Genomic DNA, 22,298 nt, shown 5'->3' on the forward strand with positions numbered 1-22,298 from the left:
GAGCCCCCTGACACGTTTGCAGGCGCTGTCCGCAGTTTTGACCTCATTGCGGTCCACCCTCCACGACGCAGCAGGAAGACAACGTGCTCACTCCCTCGTCCGGACCATGGCGGACGCCTTTCTTGCTCAATGGAGAATCTCCAGAAAACTGAAAGCTCAAGCCCATTTATCTGGCATGTTCTTTGAACGTCAAGCACGGCACTGAGTTGGGAAGAAGTTGTGATGGTCCATTTGGCAGGAATGCGCGGGATTGACACGCTGTGGCGTCGTGTCACCCCAAATCTGAAAACATAAGCGGGAGCAAGCGTTGAGGGGAAGGTTATGGCGATTTCTCCGATCTGTGATTGAATCATTGAAACAATATCCGGCGCAGGAGATGTTGCCGTGCAGACTAGAAAATCCCAAAGATGCAGAGAAACACAGCGAGCAGCGGGGGATTGCATCGAAGAATGCCTGTCACTGCAGCTTGAACCTGGTCGAGCTTACTCTTTTCCGGCCACTGGGGCATTGAGAATGCTTCAGGAGCTGCTGCGGTGTTCGCAATGTACGGCTTGCAAACTGCAATAATTCTTGAGGCCGCTAGAACTGAAAGGCGTGCAAGGCAAGTGCAAGAACATGAGGAGCGGGATATTTGAACGAATCTTGCATGCTAAATCTCGGGACGAGATAGGGTCTGAAGTATTCTTTGTGTTGTCTCCCACTATCCTTAGCCAGGAAGCATTGGACATCTGGACTCTGGAGGGATGGAACGGTCGCCGCCGCCGGCGAGCTCTCCTGGATCTGCCGCCCATACCCCAGGTCACCAGCCTGGAGCAAAGTCTGATCCCTGAATATTCGAGAAACCTCATCGATGCCCAATCAGAAGCTGCTGCTTGGCGTAGGCTTTTGAGGTTTTATTATCCATTGTGCTTGCCCTGCTGTGCAATTTCTTCACGAGAAAGTGGTGAGAGTGAGAGGGAGGTCTTTCAACTAGTGCACATTCCGACTATCTAAGGCTTCAGCAGTGGGAGGAGCTATCCCAAATGCCACGGGGTGTGCTTAAACGCACACCATGGTGGACTAGGTTTACTTCTGGCAGTGATGCACAGGCTCGAGAGCATCGTGGGAGGTTCGATCGCTGAAGATCCTCGTCCGCCGCGGCGCTGTCCCCATCCAGCTAGTGATTCAGTTCCAGTGGTGACGGCTGCATCCACAGATTCCACACACCCAGTAAGTCGACCTCATCAAGCTGCCAATCTGCCACACCCATGCTGGCTTGACCCATTCGCGGGACACCCCTACCTTGCCCTGGACCCCTCCCCTCCCCACCCGTCCAGGACTCCATGGACCCCGGGCGACTCCGACTCTGGATGAGCGAAATGGTCCCACGCTCCCCCCCCGTCCTGGCTCCTGGCGCGGTTCCTCCAGCACAGGGATATGCCTCCCCTGTCCGCCTCGACAGCGGCCCATCGAGATCCAACATCGATGCTGGCTCAGGCAGGGAGCGCCATCTCCAGCAGGCCCCGGCGCAGCCTTCGATTGATCCTCGCCCACCGGGCTGGTCCTGGTGTGCCGCCTTCCTCCTCCCGCCCCCATGTCCATATGCCCATCCCCAAGCATCCCAGCTCCCCAGCTCCCCAGCTCCCAGCACCAGGCGAAGCAACACGCCAGGCCGGGAGGCCCTCTTCCTTTGCGATGCTCGAATCGAGCTGGCACCACGCCCGCAAGGAGCTAGAAGTAGAGTTCGAGTCCGCCGTCTGGCGGCCTACTCTTAGCTCACACTTCCCCGTGAGCTTGCTCGACGGCTCAACGAAACTATTCATCATCGAAATCGACAACAAACGGCACCCTCTTGTCACCGCTCAAACCGCCGGGCCTCCCTCTAGACTCTCGCCTGCCCAGCTGCCAAACAAAATCCTGTCTCTCTGCCGTTTCCTGTTGATCCAGTTCCAAACTCCAAACAAAACATTCTCCCTCTCTGGAACGCTCTCCTCCCCAGTCCTATCGATCGTCAGCTTCACAAACCTCAGCACTGTGCCGTCCCGCGGGTTCTTGTGTTCTACAGTCTCTGAATCTGCCAGTGGTTGGTCCTAAAAGTCTCACTTAACATCACCCGCTGCGGCCCTTCAATCTCCCCACCGGTGCACAGGATCTGTCTTGCAGGGACCCAACCATTCCAACAGCCACCTCGCCGGCCGGCACGTTTCCTGTGCGCAGTGTAAGACACATCAACTCTCCGCACACTCGAAGATCTCCTCCCAGCAGGCCGTGCATGCACAGCACAATTGTGTGGTGCGGGAAGTCCCTTAGTCTCTAGTTTCTTGGCGAATCGAGCGCCCTCGCATCTGACCTCGAACTCCATCTCAATCCTGAGTCTCACAGTGCGCGCAGAAGAAGGCGCCGCTGTTCTGTATATTTATACATATTTTTAGGTTGTCTTGCCTCCAACTCCCTTCTGGCGTCGGTTGACTCGACAATCCCCACGCGGCCACACCCTTCATATCGACCGCACATTCCAGTCGTCTTGCAGCCACCGCAGGCCGAATACCTCGCACGCGGATATATTGTACTCGAGCTGAGGGGACAGTTGCAGATGGTTTGGTGAACGGTGTGACGGGAACACACAGCGGGAACGGGAACAGCACGATATTGCCTGCCGCCCACGCATGCTTCCCGGGCACCTCAGGTGAAGGAACATTGCCTTGCTTGGGAATTTCTTGTCATGGATGTAGTGGATGGGAGTAACAGGCAAAGGTTCGCCCCGCCCTGATCCCCTCGTCTCCTCGCCTTGATCTAACCGTGTATACCAGTGGCATCCCATCCATCATCAATCGCGAGAAAAGCGACTACATCCCCAACAACCGACCAACGTACACTTCAGCTCCCACAATGGCCACCGCAGTTGTTAGCCCTTCCTCGATGTACTCGAGCGGCCCTCCGCCATACTCGTCAGGTTGGCCAGGACCAACTGGACATTCCATGTCTGGTCTGATATCCCCTCCAGATTCGCGGCGGACTTCAGACAACAAAGCAGAACCTCCGCCGCCCATTCAGACGTCACAGCCCCATCGACAATCCCTCCCTTCAATACACGAAGCCCTCAGCAACGGCCCCAAGGCAAACCCATATGCTTCTCCGGTCTCCGCCTCCCTGCCTCCGTCACATCAACTCCCATATTCCCAATCGCAAGCACCATCCATACCACGGTCTTATCCACCTGCTGACCACGCAACATACCCTACACAGCCTGCTCCTTCACAACCAAGGCAGCCCTCTCCACCGCAACCGGTTCATCCCCAACCAAACTCGTTCTCACGACCTGAGCAAGGGCCCGGGACCTACGCCGAGATTCCACGACACCCCTCATTAACCACACTTCAAGCCGCCCCCGCTCCGCACAATCCGTACGCTGCGCCCACACCCCGATATGAGCCGGCAAGATATGAACCAGATCCTCGAGCTCCAGAGCGAGCACCGAATGGATATCCTCCAGCCCCACCACAGCAACCGCCTTCATACGTTTATGGCCCGGGCCCAACTCAGATGCCACCGGCCGGATACCAAGGCCCACCACTCAACCAGCCGCGGTACTATCCCCAGGATCGACGAGAATCGGAAGGCTGGAAAGAAGGCGAGAAGGGTGAAATAGGTGGTCCTTTCAAGCTTGGATTGAAGAGACGATTAGATGTGTGGGATTTTGAGATGAATCTATCCGAGGTAGGCAAGATCGTGGACGGGGGAAAGTGAAACGATATTGACGCCCTCCAGATCAACATCATGAGCGCAGGAATCCAAGAATGGTCCGCCCATTACAATGCAATTGCTCAAGAGCAACAACGATCAGCGAATGCGATTCCTGATCGAATGCCAACATTAGACTCCCTGAACGAGATGCTCACCAACCAGACGAAGATTGGCGAGTGCCTGAAGAGAATGCAGCACATGATGCTCCAGCAGCAAAAAGACATCGAGGAAACACAATACATGCGCGATCAAGGCGCGCGGGGACCTGGGTCCTATGATGAAGAAATGAGCATGTATGGGGATGACATGAAGAACCACGGATTTGGTTCTGAAGGTAAAAAGCGTCGAGGGGTATGTTTATACTCATTCACTTTTTAAGCGGGTGAATCTAACGTTGAAGCAGCGAGCCGCACCACCAGGACGCTGCCACAGCTGCAACAGAGCAGAAACGCCTGAATGGAGGAGAGGACCCGATGGCGCCAGGACACTGTGTAATGCGTGCGGATTGCACTACGCTAAACTCACGAGGAAGAACACCATGAAGCAATCGCAGGGTTCTAACGGCTCATCCTTGAGGCCGAAATCGATGGACGAAGTCTCTCCAAGGCCTCTATGATGGATACCCTTTCGACTTCGTTGTACACTATCTACTAATATCTTCCTACCCCCTCGCCATGGCGAGCACTCTACTACTTCCGGATGAGACGACCGGCATGTTTTACTAGGCCTTCTAGGGCATTTTATACCCCGACTCGGGGGCCGCGGCATACGAATCGATTTTATATCAGAACTACAATTTTTTCTTGTGGCGTATTCGCTATTAGGCGTTCTGGGCAATTGGGAAGGACAGGGAAGGGTGGCATATCCGAAGGGGCCGGAGGTGGATTCTCTGTTACCATGGCTTGTCATGCATGAGATGGAGTTCTTTTGCTTTGGGAGAGAAGCCCAAGTTTTATAACAGCTGCTCAGCTAACTTTGAGGAAGAGGTGTAGGCATGTCATGTTGCATCTGTTGAGTGAAGTGTTAGAGTTGATGTTGATGTTGATTCATGAAAGGGTAGGGATGAGGATATATGATGAAGCTACAAGGCACGGACAGGCACGGGTTGGCACGAGGAGTTAAGAGAAAGGAGTTATAGATGTGATGAGATGGGAAAAGCTTCGGATTAGCTTGAGCTCGCCAGAGCAAGAGGTTCTAGCTTCATCCAAGATGGATTGATCCTGAGACGAAAAAGAGAGGAAATGAAATTACTCAAAGTTCAAAATCTGCCCCCCTTCTCAAATTCGCATTTCCTTCAAATACTTCTCTCCAGTGTCCCAATTGCCCCATGACTCACTCAGTTCATATTTTTGAATCTCAAGGTTGATCTTTCCGTACACAACAAGCCGTAGTGCGTTTTCCGTCTGCTCACATGGCTCACGTCTATTTTCATAGCCCGATCGATCTCCCCACTACCAGCGTATCACCGATCTGCCTCACCCTCACCTTGCCTCGCAGCCCTTCCATGTCCATCTTGTTCTACCGCCGGCGCTTCGCAAGTTGTGCAGCGAAAACACGAGGCAAGGTACAGCACGTACGTCAGGCACGAGTGTACGTGACCAGTGCCAGCACTTAGTATGAATGGTTCTAGACGCATCGAATGCGCATCAGTAGTGCGGTAGCACGTTGTGGAAGACCAGACTCGCGAAGTGTAGTCATTGTAAGCATAAGGCAAGTTTCAAAAGGGAAGCGGTGGGAATGGGAGGGTCTCAAACTCTCTCTCCTCGCTTCCGGGTTCCTGGGAATGAATGGAGGTGGGATAGGGGGACGGACGGTGAGAGTAGTGATACGAGATGTGATCTTAATCAGATCTTTGAACGTTGGTTTTAGGTTTTAGGATTTTGAGACAGATGAGGGGTGATCAGTGATCGGCAGAAGGTAGCACGATTGAGCAACTCCTTGCGTTGTTGTTTCGAGTTAGTGAGGGGTTGAGGCTCGCTGGAATGCGGGAAGAGAATATCCCGGGGAAGGGGAACGGGGGGGACGGGGAATGGTGAAGCGGGGAGAAGAGCTCCTAGAGTAGGTGAGGAATGTAGAGAATGTCACTGGAGGGATTTTGAGACATGAGACACTTTTGGAAAGGGCGAATGTTATATGTCGCTTTTGGGCATTTGGAACCGTTGTTTTTGGAATTGGATCTGATGTGATAGGTCGTTGTGCCACGACGGAAACTCCGGTACAGTAAGAAAGAAAGATGTTTCGCGGCGATGAGTCCGAATTTCTTCTCCGGCAATGATTGGTTTGGGTGAGGAGGTGAAAGCGGTTTCTAAAGCACGTGTACGGCACGCATGGGATCGGGTTATTGCTCTTTCAATACATAGGTACGTATTTGCATTGCATCTCCCTTCCCTCCCTCCCTCACATCACGTAAGTTTAAAGGTTTTTTCTTTTGCAGCAGTGCCTGCAGGTGGTTGCACATCTTCCATACATACATGTATGCAAATGCCATGCAAGTGCGTCGCCACAACGTTCTTCCATATGTAGTCGACCCGACTCTCGTTCTTCATCCACTTATTGTGCTGGTTTTGTTGTCAGACGAACTGCGGTACCACTTACCTGGCCCCTCGGGTTCTTGCATCTGGCTTGCATCTGGGTGGTGGATGGGCCGCTTGTTGGCCAGAGGTGGCTGCATTGGCTGGCGTGATGGCACCCATGGATCGGGAATCGGAAACCTGGAGTTGCACGAGGTGGGCTGGCACAGGATGCAAGGGAACTGCAAGAGAGAACCACGATGTTGGGTTGTGAGTGGGAAAGGAGGCCTGGCGGTGGCTGATAGGAGGGAAGGGCCGGCGAGGTGAGGGTGAGGGTGGGGAGGACGACATGTTGTGATGGCACGAAGGGATCCGATGCTGGGTCATGGGATTGAAAGTTTTTTCTTCTCATGAAGCCAGAAGGCTGCAGTTCCTTCTGAGTAGAAGGATAGATTTATGATTGTTTTTGTCAGGCGCAAAACATGTCATATATCAATTCTAGCTGGGGAGATGCGGGGACATGCAAGCGATAGAACATTACTTCGAAGTTCGAGGTCTTCTAAATTCAATGGCGGGCATTCTTTTATTTTATTCAGCCCAACCATATTCGGAAATTCTCCAAGGAAAAAGGTCACAGGGTATCCGTGCATGATGCATGTCACCTATGACAGCATGGTGCTTGGCGACACAGCAGGGCAAACACGCATGCGTTATCGGAATCGAGACTGTAAGGGCGCACAGAATCGTGTCGGTGCATACGGTCTGGTGGGACGGTGGAACGTTGCGAGGGCCATGGGTTTGGGCTGCGCGCTAGGCGAGTTGCCGGTTTGTTTTAGATGGATTGGCGTTGAGGTGGGACGGACGGGGAGGGGGAGGGGTCGAGAGGGGAAAGAAGATAGGGAGATTGGAAAATCATGTGAAATGTGCACGGAGTAGTTGAAGGCATGTGGAAGGCGTGATCCTGGTGATGTTGCTCTGATCTTCCCTCCTTTTGCCTGAAGAAGCTCTCTTTGGCATGACTTGAACATCAAACCCCCCCCCCCGTAAGTGGAGCAGGAAAGACTAGCATATATAATGCAGGTGAGTTAAGACATGGAAACAGGTATTTAGAAGCACCGGTCGAAATTCAAAATGCCCTCTTTAACCCTTCTAATCACGATGGACGACCATTGAGAACACTTGTCACTCGAAGTCACCTCGGCTGTCCTCAGCTAAAGATGGATAGGAGAAATATTTCGTTGGGAAGATCTCTGCCTAGGGGCTCCCAGAGGATTTGATTTTGTGGGGCCAATCACTAAATCAAAACCCCTTATTAGACTGCTTGTCTCGATGGAGATAACTTCCGTGGTGTTGACATCACCAAAAGGGTTAGGGGTCCGCTTAGATCATCCCGCTTCGCTCAGGGGCCCCCTGGCCTCGGCAGATCAGCCCCCCATGACGTCCATCAACCCGCCGAAAGCGAAATGTTTTGTAAGCAACGGAAAATTTCGACCCCACTACGACGAAACCATGCCGCTGTCTTCATTCCCTCCGTCGCATTGTCCAAAACCTTCATATTCGCTTCTTTCGGCAGCCTGTCAGAATTGCGCGGCCGACGACCGACGAGCAGCCTCGGAGCCAGTGAGGCTGTACGTAGATCGCGTGCTTGATAACGTTGCGAGGTGGGGCTGCGGGTATGGCAATTTGAACGTGCTGCAGAGTGGGGGTCCATACCTCTCTTCGTTCAAGAGGGCGACATCACCAGGTTGAAAGGGGGAGGGCGCACCTGGTGATTTCACTCGAGCTTCAACAACGACGTTTTATAGAGGGGGCGACTCGAGACGAAACGATACAGCGACTCCCCCGCAAGCCACGGAAACCTTCGACGACAGGCGCAAACGAATCACACACCGTACCACTCTGCAGGGTCTGTCAAGCGGTCAGAGATTGGGCCATAACCGCGCAGAAACAGGACTGAGATACCGGCAAGATGGGTCTTTTGTGAGTTGATACCGGTTTGGGACAATGACCTGCATGAGTCAATTGCAAGGGGACATGCTGATCCGGGGGTCTATTTAGAGCTTTGGGAACCCCTCTAGATTGGCCAGAAGCGAAGAAGAACGCGGACCATGTCCGGCAATGGGGTGTGAAGGTACAAATATCTAGCCGAAATGGCAACATTATGCTGAAAGTGGCGTCATAGCAACTGTTGGCGATCTGGAATCGGGCCAAGGGGAAAGAGAAGGATGCTCTTCTCTGGGGCGATGAAGTTAGTCCTCCCTGCATAATCTTGGACAGCGATTAAAGGATCTATAGGTAGAATATTTGGTCGTTGACTACACGGACGATGATCCCAGAGTCACTCTGTCTTTACGCCAGGCAGATATTCTTCACGCTCTGGCCCACGATGACAAACTCTGTGACGAAGGAGGTTGTGTGTCAGATTTGCAGGTTGTTGGTAAATCAAGGTATGGAGAATGTTTACGTTTTTTTCTTTCGAGTCTGAATATTTCCAGTACGCTCCCCATATTCCACCCCGAATTTGGTCGTTTCATGCTGGAAGCAACCCCGGGAAATCCATGGGGGATTGGATTCAAAGATTTACTTGATGTAGAACTCAATATGAAATTAAGGTAAGGACATTCTTCCTACTCATTCCATATATCTTAACAGGTCTCAGGCGGAAGATTGCCAAAGAGCATATGAACCCAGAAGAATATCCCATAACTCTAACCACTTATCCCCGACTGGGGAGTCCTGGCACTTTCACAAGTCCGTATTATCCTCCATCAGGAGAGAAATTGCGATCCCAATTTGTTCCCGACGAGATTGCCAACCCACATATCCGTTTCCCCACTTTGGCAGCTAATATTCGATCGAGGCGAGGTCGGAAAGTTCAGGTCAATGTTCCTGTATTCAAGGACAAGAATACTCCATGGCCATGGAGGGACCCCACGGTGAACTACGATTTGCATAAGTGGGCAGAGGATGACGATGTCCGGAATGGAGCTGCGCCAGACAACTTCATCCATATGGACGCTATGGCCTTCGGCATGGGCAGTTGCTGCTTGCAGATTACATTTCAAGCCAAGAACATCACCGAAGGTCGACAGATGTATGATCAATTAAGCCCATTAGGACCCATCCTTTTGGCCTTGACTGCGGCAACCCCTATTTACAAAGGATTTCTTGCAGATACAGATGTGAGGTGGAATCAGATCAGCGCTGCAGTCGATGATCGAACACCCGAAGAACTTGGAGAGACGGTCAGTTGATTAGGCCACTCGTCAGACACCCGCTAATGTTTATCAGCCCCTGAGGCATAATCGATGGCGAATTCCAAAATCGCGTTATGCACCAAACTCCACATACATCTCCGAAGACCCTCGGCTGCGAAAAGAATACCTTGACCCACACCTAATCACCGATCCTGACGTCAAGCAACAGCTCATGGACGGCGGCATGGACGCTCTCCTCGCCACCCACTTCGCCCACCTCTTCATCCGCGACCCTATCGTCATCTTCGCCGAAGATCTCAAAGAATTGGACCTCACAAAAACTGACCACTTCGAGAACCTGCAATCGACAAATTGGCAACACATCCGCTTCAAGCCCCCTCCCGCTGGGAACGACATCGGCTGGCGTGTGGAGTTCAGACCCATGGAAATCCAAGTCACAGACTTCGAAAATGCAGCTTTCTCCGTCTTCATTGTGCTCATCACGCGCGCTATCCTGTCCTTCGACTTGAACTTCTATATCCCGATCCCGAAGACGGATGAGAATATGCAGACGGCGCATAAACGCGATGCTGTGCTGAACGACAAGTTTTATTTCAGGAAGAACCCTTTCCCAACCAGATACCCCAGGCCGTATTCCTCAAACGGAATAGGTTCTGGGACTTCGACTCCGGTCCTCAGTCGGCCGCCTACGCCTACTGGGCCGGTGGAAGATGAGTATATGTCAATGACCATCGACGAAGTTATCAATGGCGGAAAACCTGGCTCCGGAAACGACTTTCCCGGGTTGATCCCATTGGTCGAATCGTACTTAGATAGCATGAACGTTGATGTCGAGACCAGATGCGAACTTGCTCGGTATCTGAAGTTAATTCGCAAGAGAGCGGATGGGAGTCTTTGGACAGCTGCGAAGTGGATCAGAGAGTTTGTGGCGGGTCATGAGGAGTACAAACATGATAGTGTGGTAACGGAGGAGATTAATCATGATTTGATTGGCAGTGTTCTTGGGATTGAGAATCCGGCGACGGGGAGAGGGAAGGGAAAGGAGGCAAGGAATATGGAGAAGTTCTTGGGCGATTTCGCACCTTGTGTAATTGGTGCTTAGAGTAGGGGTATGGAAGAGAGTGTGGTTTTGCATAGATGGCATTGCTTCGCTTGAGCTGCTGATTTGCAGCGGTGGGCGGGATGATTGCATCTGCGATGCATGACTCTTCTTGCGAGATCGTCAATATAGAGCATCGGTTCCTGTCCCTTTTCTCTAGTACTGGGATAGAACAGCCTAGGGGATTGAATCTGGTTATTGGGAAATGTACTCACCGAAAGTAAAACGCCAAGCGAGACGATGTGAGGGGGGGAACATTCGCTTAAGCCTCAGGCACGAATCTCGCTTAACTTTCGCGTTAAGGAGATTTACCTTATTTAGCCTTGCCCCCAAGCTTCTACGAGCATTACGCTTCTGTTCTAGAAAAAATCACAATTCTAGAAATCTCTCTCATATCGCGTGAAGTGTGTTTTGATCCCGTCGATCGGTTTACTTGGTACACGGCTCACTTCTGCCTCTTTGTCCTTCGAACTATCAACGAGGCTGGGGTAGAACTATGTCACGTGTTTATAATGTCCTTGTACCTGAGGCATAAAGGAGCCAAGATTAGGCATCTTGATTCCTGTAACAAAATATTTAGATCATCGACTATGGGTAATCGTCAACCAGCTCGATAATAAACATCTCCGCACACTTTTCGACTTTCTACATATCGCGAAACATCGGTCTATTTTCCTGACTGAAGAAATTGGGCTGTGCCTCAGAGCGATAGACACCGCCGCCCACTTCAAGGTCGACTGCCCCGCGTCACATCGAAGGCAATAAACAACACGCGAAAGAATCTCAACCTTCATGTCCCCCATTCTACTGTGGCCATGAGTCGATTTTTGACGGCACGGCAGGCTGAAGTGCTGTCAGCTAACCTGCACCGTCAATATTTCCCCAACTCACGCTGATTTGACATCAGGCACAAATCCGTCATCGCCTACCTTGCTAGGTCAAACTATCTAGCAGCGCCGTCGCGCTACGAGAAGAACTTCAAATTGGTTATACATTCAATGCCGCGACTAGCAAGAAGTACGAGGGGCTGTTAGAAGAGAAGTGGACGAGCGTTGTCGGATTACAAAAGAAGGTAGGATCTAATTGAAGCTGGGTTTTTGGAGCGGCACTAAATGCTATTGTCTTGCAGATAATGGAACTGGAAAGCAAAATGGCGACTTTGTAAGCCGAACTCGATCAGGCCACACCATCCTCCCTTTCTAAACGAAATCAAGACCCCACGAACTGGCTTCCTTGTCGACCAACACATGCGCTTCAGGCACATAGAGAGGCAGTTACAGCCGTTGCATTCCATCCTACCTTTTCGTCACTCGCTTCAGGTTCAGAGGATAGCACTATCAAATCTGGGACTGGGAGTTGGGAGAGCTAGAGAGGACTCTCAAGGGATACACAAGGGATGTTTGGATCTTGATTTTGGCGGGTCGAAGGGAGGAATTCTGCTGGCGTCCTGTTCCAGTGATCTGACAATCAAATTGTGGGATCCGAGCAACGACTATGCGAATATCCGAACGCTTCCTGGGCATGACCACTCTGTTTCCGCAGTACGTTTCTGTCGTCTTCCTCGGGAAATCTTCTGGTCCCCGCTAGTCGAGATAAATCCCTTCGCATATGGGATGCCTTGACAGGTGCGTGAAAACAATTTGGGGACATAGTGGCTGGGTCCGAGACGTCTCCCCTGCTTACGATGGGCGGTGGCTCGTGTCAGGGAGTAATGACCAAACTGCAATGATATGGGATGCTGTTTCTGGAGAAGCAAAGGCGACTTTGGTAGGCCACGAAAACTTCATTGAATGCTGTACGTTCGCACCACCAGCAAGTTACAAGCACTTCGCAACTCTCTTGGGACTGAAGAAGTCCCCACCAGCGAATAGTTCAGCCGAATACGGGGCTACTGGAGCTATAAAGTTATGGGATACTCCAGGGACGTTGATCAAGACCCTCATAGGTCACGATAATTGGGTACGCAGGCTTGTTTTTCATCCTGGTGGCAAGTATTTGGTGGGTGTTGCCGATGACAAGGCCCTACGCTGCTGGGATCTCTCTCAAGATGAAAATTGGTAAAGACGCTTGATGGCGTACATTGCCATTTCGTTAGCTGCATTCGATAGGCCCCCGCTGCCGTCAGCGAAGTACATGCGGAGAATGGAGGATCAACTAATGGAGCCCCAAAAGCTGATGCTGGCAAACTCAAAATTCTATGCATTATTGCAACAGGGAGTGTGAATCAAAACGTTCGAATCTTCACACCCTAATTCTCAGATTCTAGAGAGGAAATGAACCTGTCAAGATGCTGAAAATGGCTTTGGGACAATTTCGGCTCAGAAATGAAGCCGCGGCAGCCCTTGTCCGCAGTGACGTCGAAGGCTTTCTTCTTCATAGCGAGCATTCAATCGTCTCAAGGACCTCAAAGACGTTCGCGTCCTGATCGAATATTTGGTGCGTACTCCGCTTCCTCTCCGCCCCTTTCTTATATTGAAACCACCGTCAATGTATAACTGGAACAGTACTGGTAAGGACCATACGAAAATTGGCTAGATGTGGCGAGTTTAATATATGGATCCACTTATCGTGCTACTGCTCTCACTCTGTCCACTGCTCTTCTTGGTGCTGGAAACGAAACAGGTAACCACGCAACAACTTCAAACTCTGGAAACTTGACAACCATAGCTCCGAGGATCTCATAAATGTTGCAGCGCAATGCTTTCATTAGTCCCTTGTCAGCTGGAGGCGTGCACTTTCTGGTAGCAATGCTCATTCTCGGCGATTTAAGATATATCAACGAAATCAATCTGAACTGTACAAGCAATAAAGGTCTCAGCGACGACTCTCTTCGCTCGTTCCAACTACACACTCTTTCGTGTGGATATCGACAATACTAGCGGTCAGTGCTGCTTTTATAGCAACAGAAGTTGTAAACACTTTGCAATTTATTAGAAGCATTGGCAAAGGAAGCTTGTCGGTATTTGTTATAAGTACTAGAGTTGACTACCTTGATAATATATCTACTTTTTAATACTTATCGAGGCATTTTGAGATATTAGAAGCGGGTCTTAATATATTAAATATAGAGAGTAAGGATATTAGAGGTTTATGGGCTTATTTAATGTATTAAAGAACTACTTATATTACTTATTCACTCATGAATAGCTTGAGTAGAGTATGAGTAGAGGATGAGTAGGACCCACTACTCTACTCTACTCTACTCAATTGACACACTGTACTTGTTTAATAGAAATCATAATACAGGTAGTAACTTGCTTCTCACTCACTGCGAGGAACAAATAGCTAGCATTTGTCCCAAACTTTATATCAAGTTTTAAGAGGTTTAGTAAGGTAGTAATAAAGTTATGAAGAAGAGATAATACTTTGAAGATAGTCGGGAGCTCTGATCTTAGTATTCACGCGATTTCAATAACTGTTTAGCATGTCGCTGTACTACTTCCTCCAAAACTCTTTTTTTTTTTTGATATGGAAGAGACATAAACGGCGTTTGCAGAATCCGAGACACTAGTAGATATACCATTTAATTAATTCGAAGACCACTATCTACTTTCTTCCCTTTGAGATCTCAAAACGCCATCCCTGAACTCCTTCCCTTTTACATAACTTACCATGGTGGCCCAAAAGGGGCTGCTACAGGCGATGAAAGAGTGATTGAAGATTGACACAGTCCACCAACTCCAGCACAATTATGGTCGACACGACTGATTCTGGAAATTTCTCTGCGGCTCTTGTTGTGGCCGATGTTTCAATTCGATTGGAAGGACTTCCGGCTACCATAATGTAACTCAACAAATGTATCTCTAATGACGTGAAGGAGGGTTACATCCTGGATAAACCACGGTCAGTATTGGTCGTAGAAATAGGTGAATTATTAGGAACAAAAAACTTACCTTTCCACCGGGCTTAGTCCTCGCAATATCATTCCGCAATGGATTGTTTTCCTGGCAGCTTCATAGAGAGCGGCACGGGCGATAGTCGTCGCCACACCTTCCGGGGCTCCCACGACCCTCAGAACGTCGTAACTTGAACTCAGCTGGTGAGTAAGGCGAAAAAGATAAGTGAGAATAGTAGTAGGCTCGAGAGTCTTGAAAGTATGACCCATGACATCTGGGTACTGAGCTAAAAGTCGAACTAAACCAATTGCATGAGGTTCGTTTAGCAAGGAAAAGTCGGCTTGCAAAAGTTCGCCATGAGTAAGGGCGACCTTTCGTTGAATAGAACAGAGTCGAGCGTGGGCGTACTGTAAATAAGGCCCCATATCACCTTCGAACGAAGTCATCCGACCAATGTTGAATAGGTAGTTATTGATACGCTTCCCAGACATATCTTGTACCATAACAGCAGATATCCCTAGGATATCTGCAACTTTCTCGGGGTCATCGACCTGCCGGTATTTGTTCTCATTACGGCGCATAACGTTGTGCATAGCTTCACCAACGTCGATTAGAATATCGTCAAGGAACTTGACAGTACCCCGACGCGTAGACATTCCCATAACCTAAATGTATTAGGAATTAGCAAATCAGCTCCAGATTCCAAAATTTAAGAACGAACCTTTCCAAAGGTCACATGTTGTATCTTCCTAGCCAAAGCCGCATATTCTCCACCCATCAAGTCTAATATCTTGAATAGTCGTTGCAAATGCGCTTCCTGCTCACTCATGACAACATATATCATCTTGTCCATATTGTAAGTGTGGTGTCTTTGTATAGCCGCCCCAATATCGCGTAGTAGATAGTTAGAGGTGCCGTTCCGGTTTCGAACCAATGCAACATCTAACTTCTTCGCGCCATGCTTTTTAAAATCGATAAGTACGGCACCATTGTCTTGTTCGGCAATTCCCTTTTCAAGTAGGATTCGTTCTGCCATTTCCATGATTTCCCTTTTAACAGTAGACTCCCCAGATTAATCCGTGAAATGGATATTGAGGCGTGCGTATGTTGTCTTGTACTTTTCGACACTGATACCTCGGAATTTTCGCCACAATGCTAGCGCCTCCTCATCACCGTCCTCCATGCGCTTGAAATATGCCTTGGCTTCTCCAAGCAAGCCCCGACTCTCTAAAATAGCTGTATCCTCCCCACGCTTTCCAGCAGCCTTAAATCCATCCTCTTCCGGCTTAAAATCTGCACTAATCTTAACGTATACGTCGAAGAGATGTGCAATTGGATCGGTATGAAAAGCCTTCTGATCGCCATACTTCTTCCAGCTTACTGCAAGAAGACCGTATTGCCTCCCCCAATCACCTAGATAATTCATCCTAACTGTTTTCCAACCGGCGCCTTCATAAAGATTCGACGGAAATCCTCCAATGATTGTGCTCCTAAGATGGCCCGCATGGAATTGCTTCGCGATGTTAGGACTTGAGAATTCAATCACGATCTTTTTTTCGTTGCGGGAGCTGTTAAGTCAGACGATTTGAGACTATTCGTGTCATCGAGGCCGTAGCGGGGACCAAGCTTCAGAATAAGAGGAAGGACGATTTTCGGAAGGATATCGGGGTTATAATCAAAGCGCAGAAATGTGCCAGTTGCGACAGGAGGTTTGATCAGCGAGCTCAGCGAGAACTGTGATTGTAGTTAGTAGTGCATTTAGAGGGGAATTGAATAGACCTGCTTACCGCGGCTGCCCAACTCGCAGCTTTTTCTACAGGTGATCCTTTAACTCGCAATCGAGGAACTGCCAGAATTAGGTCACCTTTATCAAGCGTGCTTGTCCACTCGAGTGCAGGGTAAATGAGGCTAGCGTCTAGCTCAGCGATTTTCGCAAGTTCCTCGGTGATAACAGAACGATAAATGTCGACAGGATTAATAGAGGGGGCCGCGCCATCATAGAGCGGCAGTGGTTTCTCTCCCCTGAGGCTAGCTAAGAGGTCGACGAGTTCAGAGTCTACCTTGGGTGCTGTCATATTTTGCTCTTGATTTTGTGTTGTCTTGTGTGTTGTTGCAAAGGTCCTTGTGACTCTTAGTAATGAAAGTGACTCTGGCAAGCGCTTACGCTAAGCCTAAAATGGGCTGACTGAAAAGAAGTGATAGGTGATGGATACTGCCTGAAAGACTGACTTTGTGGCCAAAGGCAGTCCTCGCATTGTGACTCATGTGACGGCTGTCGTCACATGATTTGCCACAGATTGGCTTCACTAACTAGAACAGTGTTTCAGTGGATTCAGTCTAACTTACTTATCTATTAATACACTTCACTCCTCTCCTTCTCTCCTTAGCTTTAGATTCTACAAGTAGGAAATAGAGATCTTTGTACTTCGTTCCAATCCTCTAGCTCTACCGTCACAACTCACTTTTCTTTCTCTTTTCTTTAGAGTATTTTCTTTATACTTTATAAGAGCTTTGGAATAACTTATTATAATATATATAATAATATAATACGAGTAAGTAAGAAGAATAATTATAAAATAAAATAAAATAAAAATTTATATATATATAAGTAAATTTAAATATAATATATATAGGATTATATATAACTTAAGGGCATATAACGAACCTCGGATATTACGGGTATTAATTAGGGAAATTAGTGGTCCTTTGATTTTATAACTAATTACTATTTATATTATAAGTATTAGGCTTATAAATTACTAACTATATATATGTTATAGGGGCCTCCTATTTAGAAAGGGCTTCCCTGGACCTTATAAGAGAAATAGAGATTAGTTCTATACTAAATTTAATATTATTATTTTACAACTTACTAATTTATTTTATTATCTTATTACCTACTAATAAATACCTTATAAGCTAATCTCTCTATCCTTAAAGGAGATAGTTTAATAAGTAATTATATCTCGAAATCTGTAAAATATATAGTTCCTTACCAGAGCTATTTTTATAGAGAAAGTTAACTAGATTAACCCTAATATAGGTAATAGTAAAGGCTTATCTAATACTTTTAATAGAGCCCCTTAAGAGCCTCCGAGAGCTAGTAATAATAACAGAAATAATCCCGGTAATAATTAAGATACTAAGATTAATACCCAAGTTACTATTATTTAAGCTATAAAATAGAAATTATATACTAATATTAAAATACTTTAATAAAAGCAAGAATTAGTAAATATAATTAACTAATATATTCTATAATTAGAGTAATATAAGAGTATTCTTAAAAATATCTTATAATTTACTATATCTTATAGAAATTCTATTTATAAGTCTATCTTATCTTTCTTAGTAATTCCTACTAGGAAACTTCCTAAAATAAAGTTAGAACCCACTTTCTTTCCTAATATAATAAGCTTTAAAAGTAATCTTAATACTATTTATTAGGAGCTATTATATAATATTCTAAAGATATATTTGGACTAAAAGAAGCTTCTTAAAATCCGGATACCTAACTTATATTATAGAAAGTCTTTTAAGAAATAGAGAATATTTATATTTTTCTAAAAAATAATCTTTAAAACCTAACTTTAGACTTATAATAGATATTCTTTTAAAGTTAATTCTATTATAAGTGCTTTTAGGAACGAATCTTATAATACTTGAGAGGTTATAATAAAATAAAGCCTATTATTATATAAGGTTTATTAGAAGTAATTTAAGACTTATTTAGCTAATATATTTCAAATACCTCAAACTTATTAATAAAATACCTTTAAGGAGTTCCGAGATCTTTATTAGAAGAATAGTAAAATAATTACTAAATTATATATTTAGATAATTAGTCTTAAAGTTAACTAGAACCTATATCCTAAAAAAGACCAGATCTGAACTCTTAATACTACTTTATCTAATTATAAGACTTACTAGATACTTATATCTATTTTCTCAGGAAATAAGACAGTATTTATTTCTAAATAGCTTAAGAAAGCTTAGAAAGTAAAATATACTACTTATCTCAAATTAAGAAAAGTAAAGATAGGAAAGTCTAGTAAAAGTAATTCTGTCTCTAAGAACTTTAACTTAGTGAATTCTAATTTATAAGGCTATTAAAAAAGGAAGAATAAATTCCGAAAATCATATAAGAAATCTTTAGGTAATACTTTGGCTTTTTTAAGGCCTTAATAAAGTACTAGTTTTATTTTAGGTATAGTTTATTAAACTTATAAATAGAAAGAATATTTCTCAGGAAATATAAAGTATTTTAAATATACTAAATAAGCTTAGTAAAACTCTAATAAGGCCAAAACTATAGAAGAGTTAAGATATTTATAAAAGCAGATTAATACTATTATTATAGAGAAATACTCTAGAAAAAACTCTTTTAAGAAATAAAGAAAAGAGAAGGCTAAATCTTAAATATTAATAGTTTTAGCTATAATAAAAAAGATATATTATTTTATATAACTATTTAAGCAAGATTAATATAGCTAGAAGTAAATACTTTAGAGATATATAATAGATTCGGTAATATCGGATTAGACTATAATTTCTTTAATAATAATTAGGCTTAAAGCCGAGGCTTTATTATCTTAGCTAAATATAACTAAGAATTTATAATCTTTTATAGAAATAGATTTAAGATTTATTAAGCCTATAATCTTAAGATATTTATTATAGATAATTATAGTAAAATATATTCTTTTAAACTCTAGTTCTATAGATATAAGAATATTAGCTCTTATAGCCTTATTTTTAATATAAAATTTTATAAAATAACTCTTATATAATATATAGACTATATTAAGAAATAATAAGTATATATATCTATATAGCCTAATAATATTAAGATTCTAATACTAAAAGAATTTAATAAAAAGCTTAACTAGTATCCTGAGCTAGTATTTTAAGTTTTATTTTTAACTAAAGGCAAATATAACTATTTTAGATAATAGACTTTATATATTTATAATAATTACTAGATCTTTATTTTATTATATAGTTCTAGTAATACTAAATAAGAGTTTTTAATATAGTAAATTAATACTTTTCGGAAAAGGGCCTTAGAAATATTTATTTATTTCCGGAATAATAAATATAAAGATTTCTTAGAGGTTTCTAATTCTAATAAAGCTTTAAAACTTTCTAATCTTAGTAATATTAAATACTCTATTAATATAAATAGTATAGTTCTATATAGGCCTTTATATAATTTATTAGAAATCTAACTAGAAGTATTATATTTATATTTATAAGATATATTTTATAAATATTAGATAAGGCCTAATAAAAGTCTAGTAAAAATACTTATTCTTTTTATTTCTAAAAAGAATAAAGGGCTATATCTTTATATTAATTATTATAAACTTAATTAAGTTATAATTAAGAATTAGTATTTGCTTTCTCTTATTAATAAAACCCTTAACTAGCTCTAAAAAGCCAAGATCTTTATAAAGCTAGATCTTAAGAATATATATTATTAGATAAGAATTCATAAAAAATATAAGTAAAAGATAGCTTTTAGGACCTGTTATAGCTATTTTAAATATCTTATAATATCTTTTGGGCTAGCTAATATACTAGTTATATTTTAAGTATATATTAATACTATACTTATAAGACTTCTAGATTATTTCATAGTTATTTATTTAAATAATATTTTTATTTATTCCCGAAATAAAAGTAAATACTATAATTATATTTACTAGATACTTATTAGGCTATATAAAAATAACCTGTTTTATAAACTTAGTAAATGCGAATTTAATATTAAGGAAATTGAATTTTTAGGCTTCTTTATTAGAATAGAAAATATTTATATAGATCCTAAATAAGTCTATAGTATTATTAAATAGCTAGAACTAGAATTATTTTATAATATTTAAATATTTCTTAGATTTACTAATTTCTATTATAGGTTTATTTACTATTATTCTCAGATAATTATAGGCTTAATAGATTTTTTAAAAGAAATAAAAAAGGGCCAGAAATCTAGTTTCTTTATATAAATAAATAAAGTAGCTAAAAGCTTTTATTATAATACTTATTCTAGTCTATTTTGAGTTTTCTAAAAAGATTTATATTAAAACTAATATATTAAAATTCGTAATTACTAGTACTATTTTATAATAAGTTAATTCTAGTAATAGCCCGAAAAAATACTAGTATCTAGTAATATTCTAGTTCCAGAAACTTTCTAGAATTAAATATAATTATAGTACTTATAATAGGAAGCTACTTATAATTATTAAAGCCTTTAAATATTAGTACTATTATCTTAAAAAATCCAGATTTATAATTAAGGTTATTATAGACTATAATAATTTCTAATACTTTATAGAAATAAAGTATCTAGAGAGCTATTAAGTATATTAGGTAATATATCTTATAATATATAATTTTAATATTATTTACTATAAAAGTGCCTCAAACCTAGTAAATAGACCTAATAAAAGACCTAATTATAAAAAAGGTCCTATTAATATAACTTGGCTTCTGACTTTTTAGAATAAGCTAAAGAAAGCTTTTATAATTATAATTTAGAGGTTCTTATAAATATCTAAAGAGTTCCCTCTTTAGAATAAGTATTATTTAATACTTATTATATTTATAATAACTAAAGAGAAATATTTACTATAAAACAAGTAAATAGATTATCTTATAGATCCCTTAATTATAGAATTAATTAAGAAATAAGATATAGGGAAATGCTTTAAAGGCTTTACTATTATAGCTAAGATAATAGAAATATCTATAATTATATTACTTAATAAAACTAAAAACTTCTTAGTTTCTCGAGTTTTTAAATTAAATAATTATAAATATCTAATTCCCTATATATAGATATATATGGCTACTAAAAGAGCTATAGTACTAGCCTCTTTATCTAAATCTCTTCTAGATATTATTTAGGTAGCTTAGAGAAATAATTCTTAATATTAGAATATTATAAAATAGAGGCTTAGTAAAGAAAATACTAAAAGAAAAGAAATCTGGAAAAATAATTCAGGCCTATTTAGGTACTATTTAAGAATTATTATATCTAATAATTCTACTTTATATTAAGAAGTTATAAAACTTTATTATAATAATCTAATAGCCAAATATTATAAAATAGAGAAAACTCTCGAATTTCTTAGAAAGTTCTAGTATTAAGAGAATATAGAAAAGAATATTTATAATTATTATTAAAAATATAATATTTACTAGAGAATTAAAGTAAAGAGGCATTTACTATATAGTTTACTTAGTAGTTTATTATAGCCTAAGAGATTCTGGAATAAGATTTTTATAGATTTTATTATAGGTCTATTACTATATAAGAACCCGATAAAAAGTTCTAATTTTAATATAATTCTTATAGTTATTAACTAGTACTCTAAAATAGTAAGATATATTATATATTATAAGACTATTAATTCTCCGGAAATTACTAAAATTATATAGAAATATATTTTCTCGATTTTTGGCTTTTCTAATAAAATTATTTCTAATTAAAAAACGGTATTTACTAGCTAGTTCTAGTTTGCTTTCTATTTCTATTTAATATATAAATAGTATTTAAGTATAGCTTATTATTCTTAAACAGATAATTAAATAGAAAAGTAAAACCAGGCCCTGAAATATTATCTGAAATATTATTATAATACTTAAAAAAATAACTAGTTTAAGAAGTTATTTTTTACGGAATTTATATATAATAACTTAAAATATTAGGTTTTATAAGATATATCTTTCTATATATATTACGAATACTATTTTTAACTTTTATAAAATTCTAAGAATAGAATTATAGAAAAGATACTAGCTATATATAAGAGGCTAGAAATCCTTAAAATAAAATAAAAAAAAGCTTAAGAATTTATAGTATTATATATAAAATAACCGAGAAACCTAGTATAATAAGTACTAG

At 42.5% G+C, this 22,298-nt stretch overlaps 6 protein-coding genes across 6 annotated transcripts; 5 read left to right on the forward strand and 1 right to left on the reverse strand.

Annotated features, from left to right (window-relative positions):
* Nucleotides 1–2,783: 2,783 nt before the first annotated feature.
* K444DRAFT_167927 (uncharacterized protein) lies at nucleotides 2,784–3,765 on the forward strand. The gene has a single exon (XM_024870714.1). The coding sequence runs from the start codon at nucleotides 2,869–2,871 to the stop codon at nucleotides 3,724–3,726; it is 858 nt and encodes a 285-aa protein (XP_024743173.1). The 5' UTR covers nucleotides 2,784–2,868; the 3' UTR covers nucleotides 3,727–3,765.
* Nucleotides 3,766–3,870: 105 nt separating this feature from the next.
* On the forward strand, nucleotides 3,871–4,339 carry K444DRAFT_518520 (uncharacterized protein; the record flags this gene model as incomplete). Its single annotated transcript, XM_024873872.1, has 2 exons — nucleotides 3,871–4,074; nucleotides 4,127–4,339. 2 exons carry the CDS (start codon nucleotides 3,871–3,873, stop codon nucleotides 4,337–4,339), a joined length of 417 nt encoding a protein of 138 aa, XP_024743174.1.
* A 1,855-nt stretch (nucleotides 4,340–6,194) lies between these two features.
* On the forward strand, nucleotides 6,195–7,169 carry K444DRAFT_624763 (uncharacterized protein; the record flags this gene model as incomplete). The annotated part of the gene is made up of 3 exons (XM_024882447.1): nucleotides 6,195–6,215; nucleotides 6,298–6,503; nucleotides 6,830–7,169. 3 exons carry the CDS (start codon nucleotides 6,195–6,197, stop codon nucleotides 7,167–7,169), a joined length of 567 nt encoding a protein of 188 aa, XP_024743175.1.
* A 578-nt stretch (nucleotides 7,170–7,747) lies between these two features.
* Nucleotides 7,748–10,895, forward strand: K444DRAFT_607701 (glutamate-cysteine ligase-like protein). Its single transcript, XM_024879219.1, has 7 exons — nucleotides 7,748–8,213; nucleotides 8,292–8,364; nucleotides 8,416–8,481; nucleotides 8,529–8,680; nucleotides 8,729–8,845; nucleotides 8,893–9,478; nucleotides 9,525–10,895. The coding sequence occupies exons 1-7, from the start codon at nucleotides 8,203–8,205 to the stop codon at nucleotides 10,551–10,553; spliced, it is 2,034 nt and encodes a 677-aa protein (XP_024743176.1). The 5' UTR covers nucleotides 7,748–8,202; the 3' UTR covers nucleotides 10,554–10,895.
* Nucleotides 10,896–11,149: 254 nt separating this feature from the next.
* Nucleotides 11,150–12,802, forward strand: K444DRAFT_650102 (WD40 repeat-like protein; the record flags this gene model as incomplete). The annotated part of the gene is made up of 8 exons (XM_024885618.1): nucleotides 11,150–11,403; nucleotides 11,458–11,487; nucleotides 11,562–11,622; nucleotides 11,731–11,905; nucleotides 11,982–12,091; nucleotides 12,176–12,179; nucleotides 12,217–12,607; nucleotides 12,676–12,802. Exons 1-8 carry the CDS (start codon nucleotides 11,366–11,368, stop codon nucleotides 12,800–12,802), a joined length of 936 nt encoding a protein of 311 aa, XP_024743177.1. The 5' UTR covers nucleotides 11,150–11,365.
* Nucleotides 12,803–14,088: 1,286 nt separating this feature from the next.
* On the reverse strand, nucleotides 14,089–16,487 carry K444DRAFT_650103 (arginyl-tRNA synthetase). Its single transcript, XM_024885619.1, has 6 exons — nucleotides 16,174–16,487; nucleotides 16,034–16,120; nucleotides 15,505–15,935; nucleotides 15,108–15,435; nucleotides 14,444–15,051; nucleotides 14,089–14,379 (listed from the first exon to the last, which is right to left on the reverse strand). The coding sequence occupies exons 1-6, from the start codon at nucleotides 16,459–16,461 to the stop codon at nucleotides 14,373–14,375; spliced, it is 1,749 nt and encodes a 582-aa protein (XP_024743178.1). The 5' UTR covers nucleotides 16,462–16,487; the 3' UTR covers nucleotides 14,089–14,372.
* Between the last annotated feature and the right edge of the window lie 5,811 nt (nucleotides 16,488–22,298).

The sequence above is a fragment of the Hyaloscypha bicolor genome (genome assembly GCF_002865645.1).
Source record: "Hyaloscypha bicolor E unplaced genomic scaffold K444scaffold_15, whole genome shotgun sequence".
Classification (NCBI taxonomy): Eukaryota; Fungi; Ascomycota; class Leotiomycetes; order Helotiales; family Hyaloscyphaceae; genus Hyaloscypha; species Hyaloscypha bicolor.

Excerpts from the sequence above, each read along its gene's own strand:
- K444DRAFT_650103 (XM_024885619.1), bottom strand. The coding sequence starts at position 16,461 with ATGACAGCACCCAAGGTAGACTCTGAACTCGTCGACCTCTTAGCTAGC. Across the intron at positions 15,436-15,504 it reads CGAGGTATCAGTGTCGAAAA|GGAAATCATGGAAATGGCAG; the intron begins GTACAAGACAAC and ends TACTGTTAAAAG. Across the intron at positions 15,052-15,107 it reads AACATGTGACCTTTGGAAAG|GTTATGGGAATGTCTACGCG; the intron begins GTTCGTTCTTAA and ends TAATACATTTAG.
- K444DRAFT_607701 (XM_024879219.1), top strand. Across the intron at positions 8,365-8,415 it reads TCCGGCAATGGGGTGTGAAG|CAACTGTTGGCGATCTGGAA; the intron begins GTACAAATATCT and ends GTGGCGTCATAG. Across the intron at positions 8,482-8,528 it reads CTCTTCTCTGGGGCGATGAA|GTAGAATATTTGGTCGTTGA; the intron begins GTTAGTCCTCCC and ends AAGGATCTATAG.
- K444DRAFT_167927 (XM_024870714.1), top strand. The coding sequence starts at position 2,869 with ATGGCCACCGCAGTTGTTAGCCCTTCCTCGATGTACTCGAGCGGCCCT.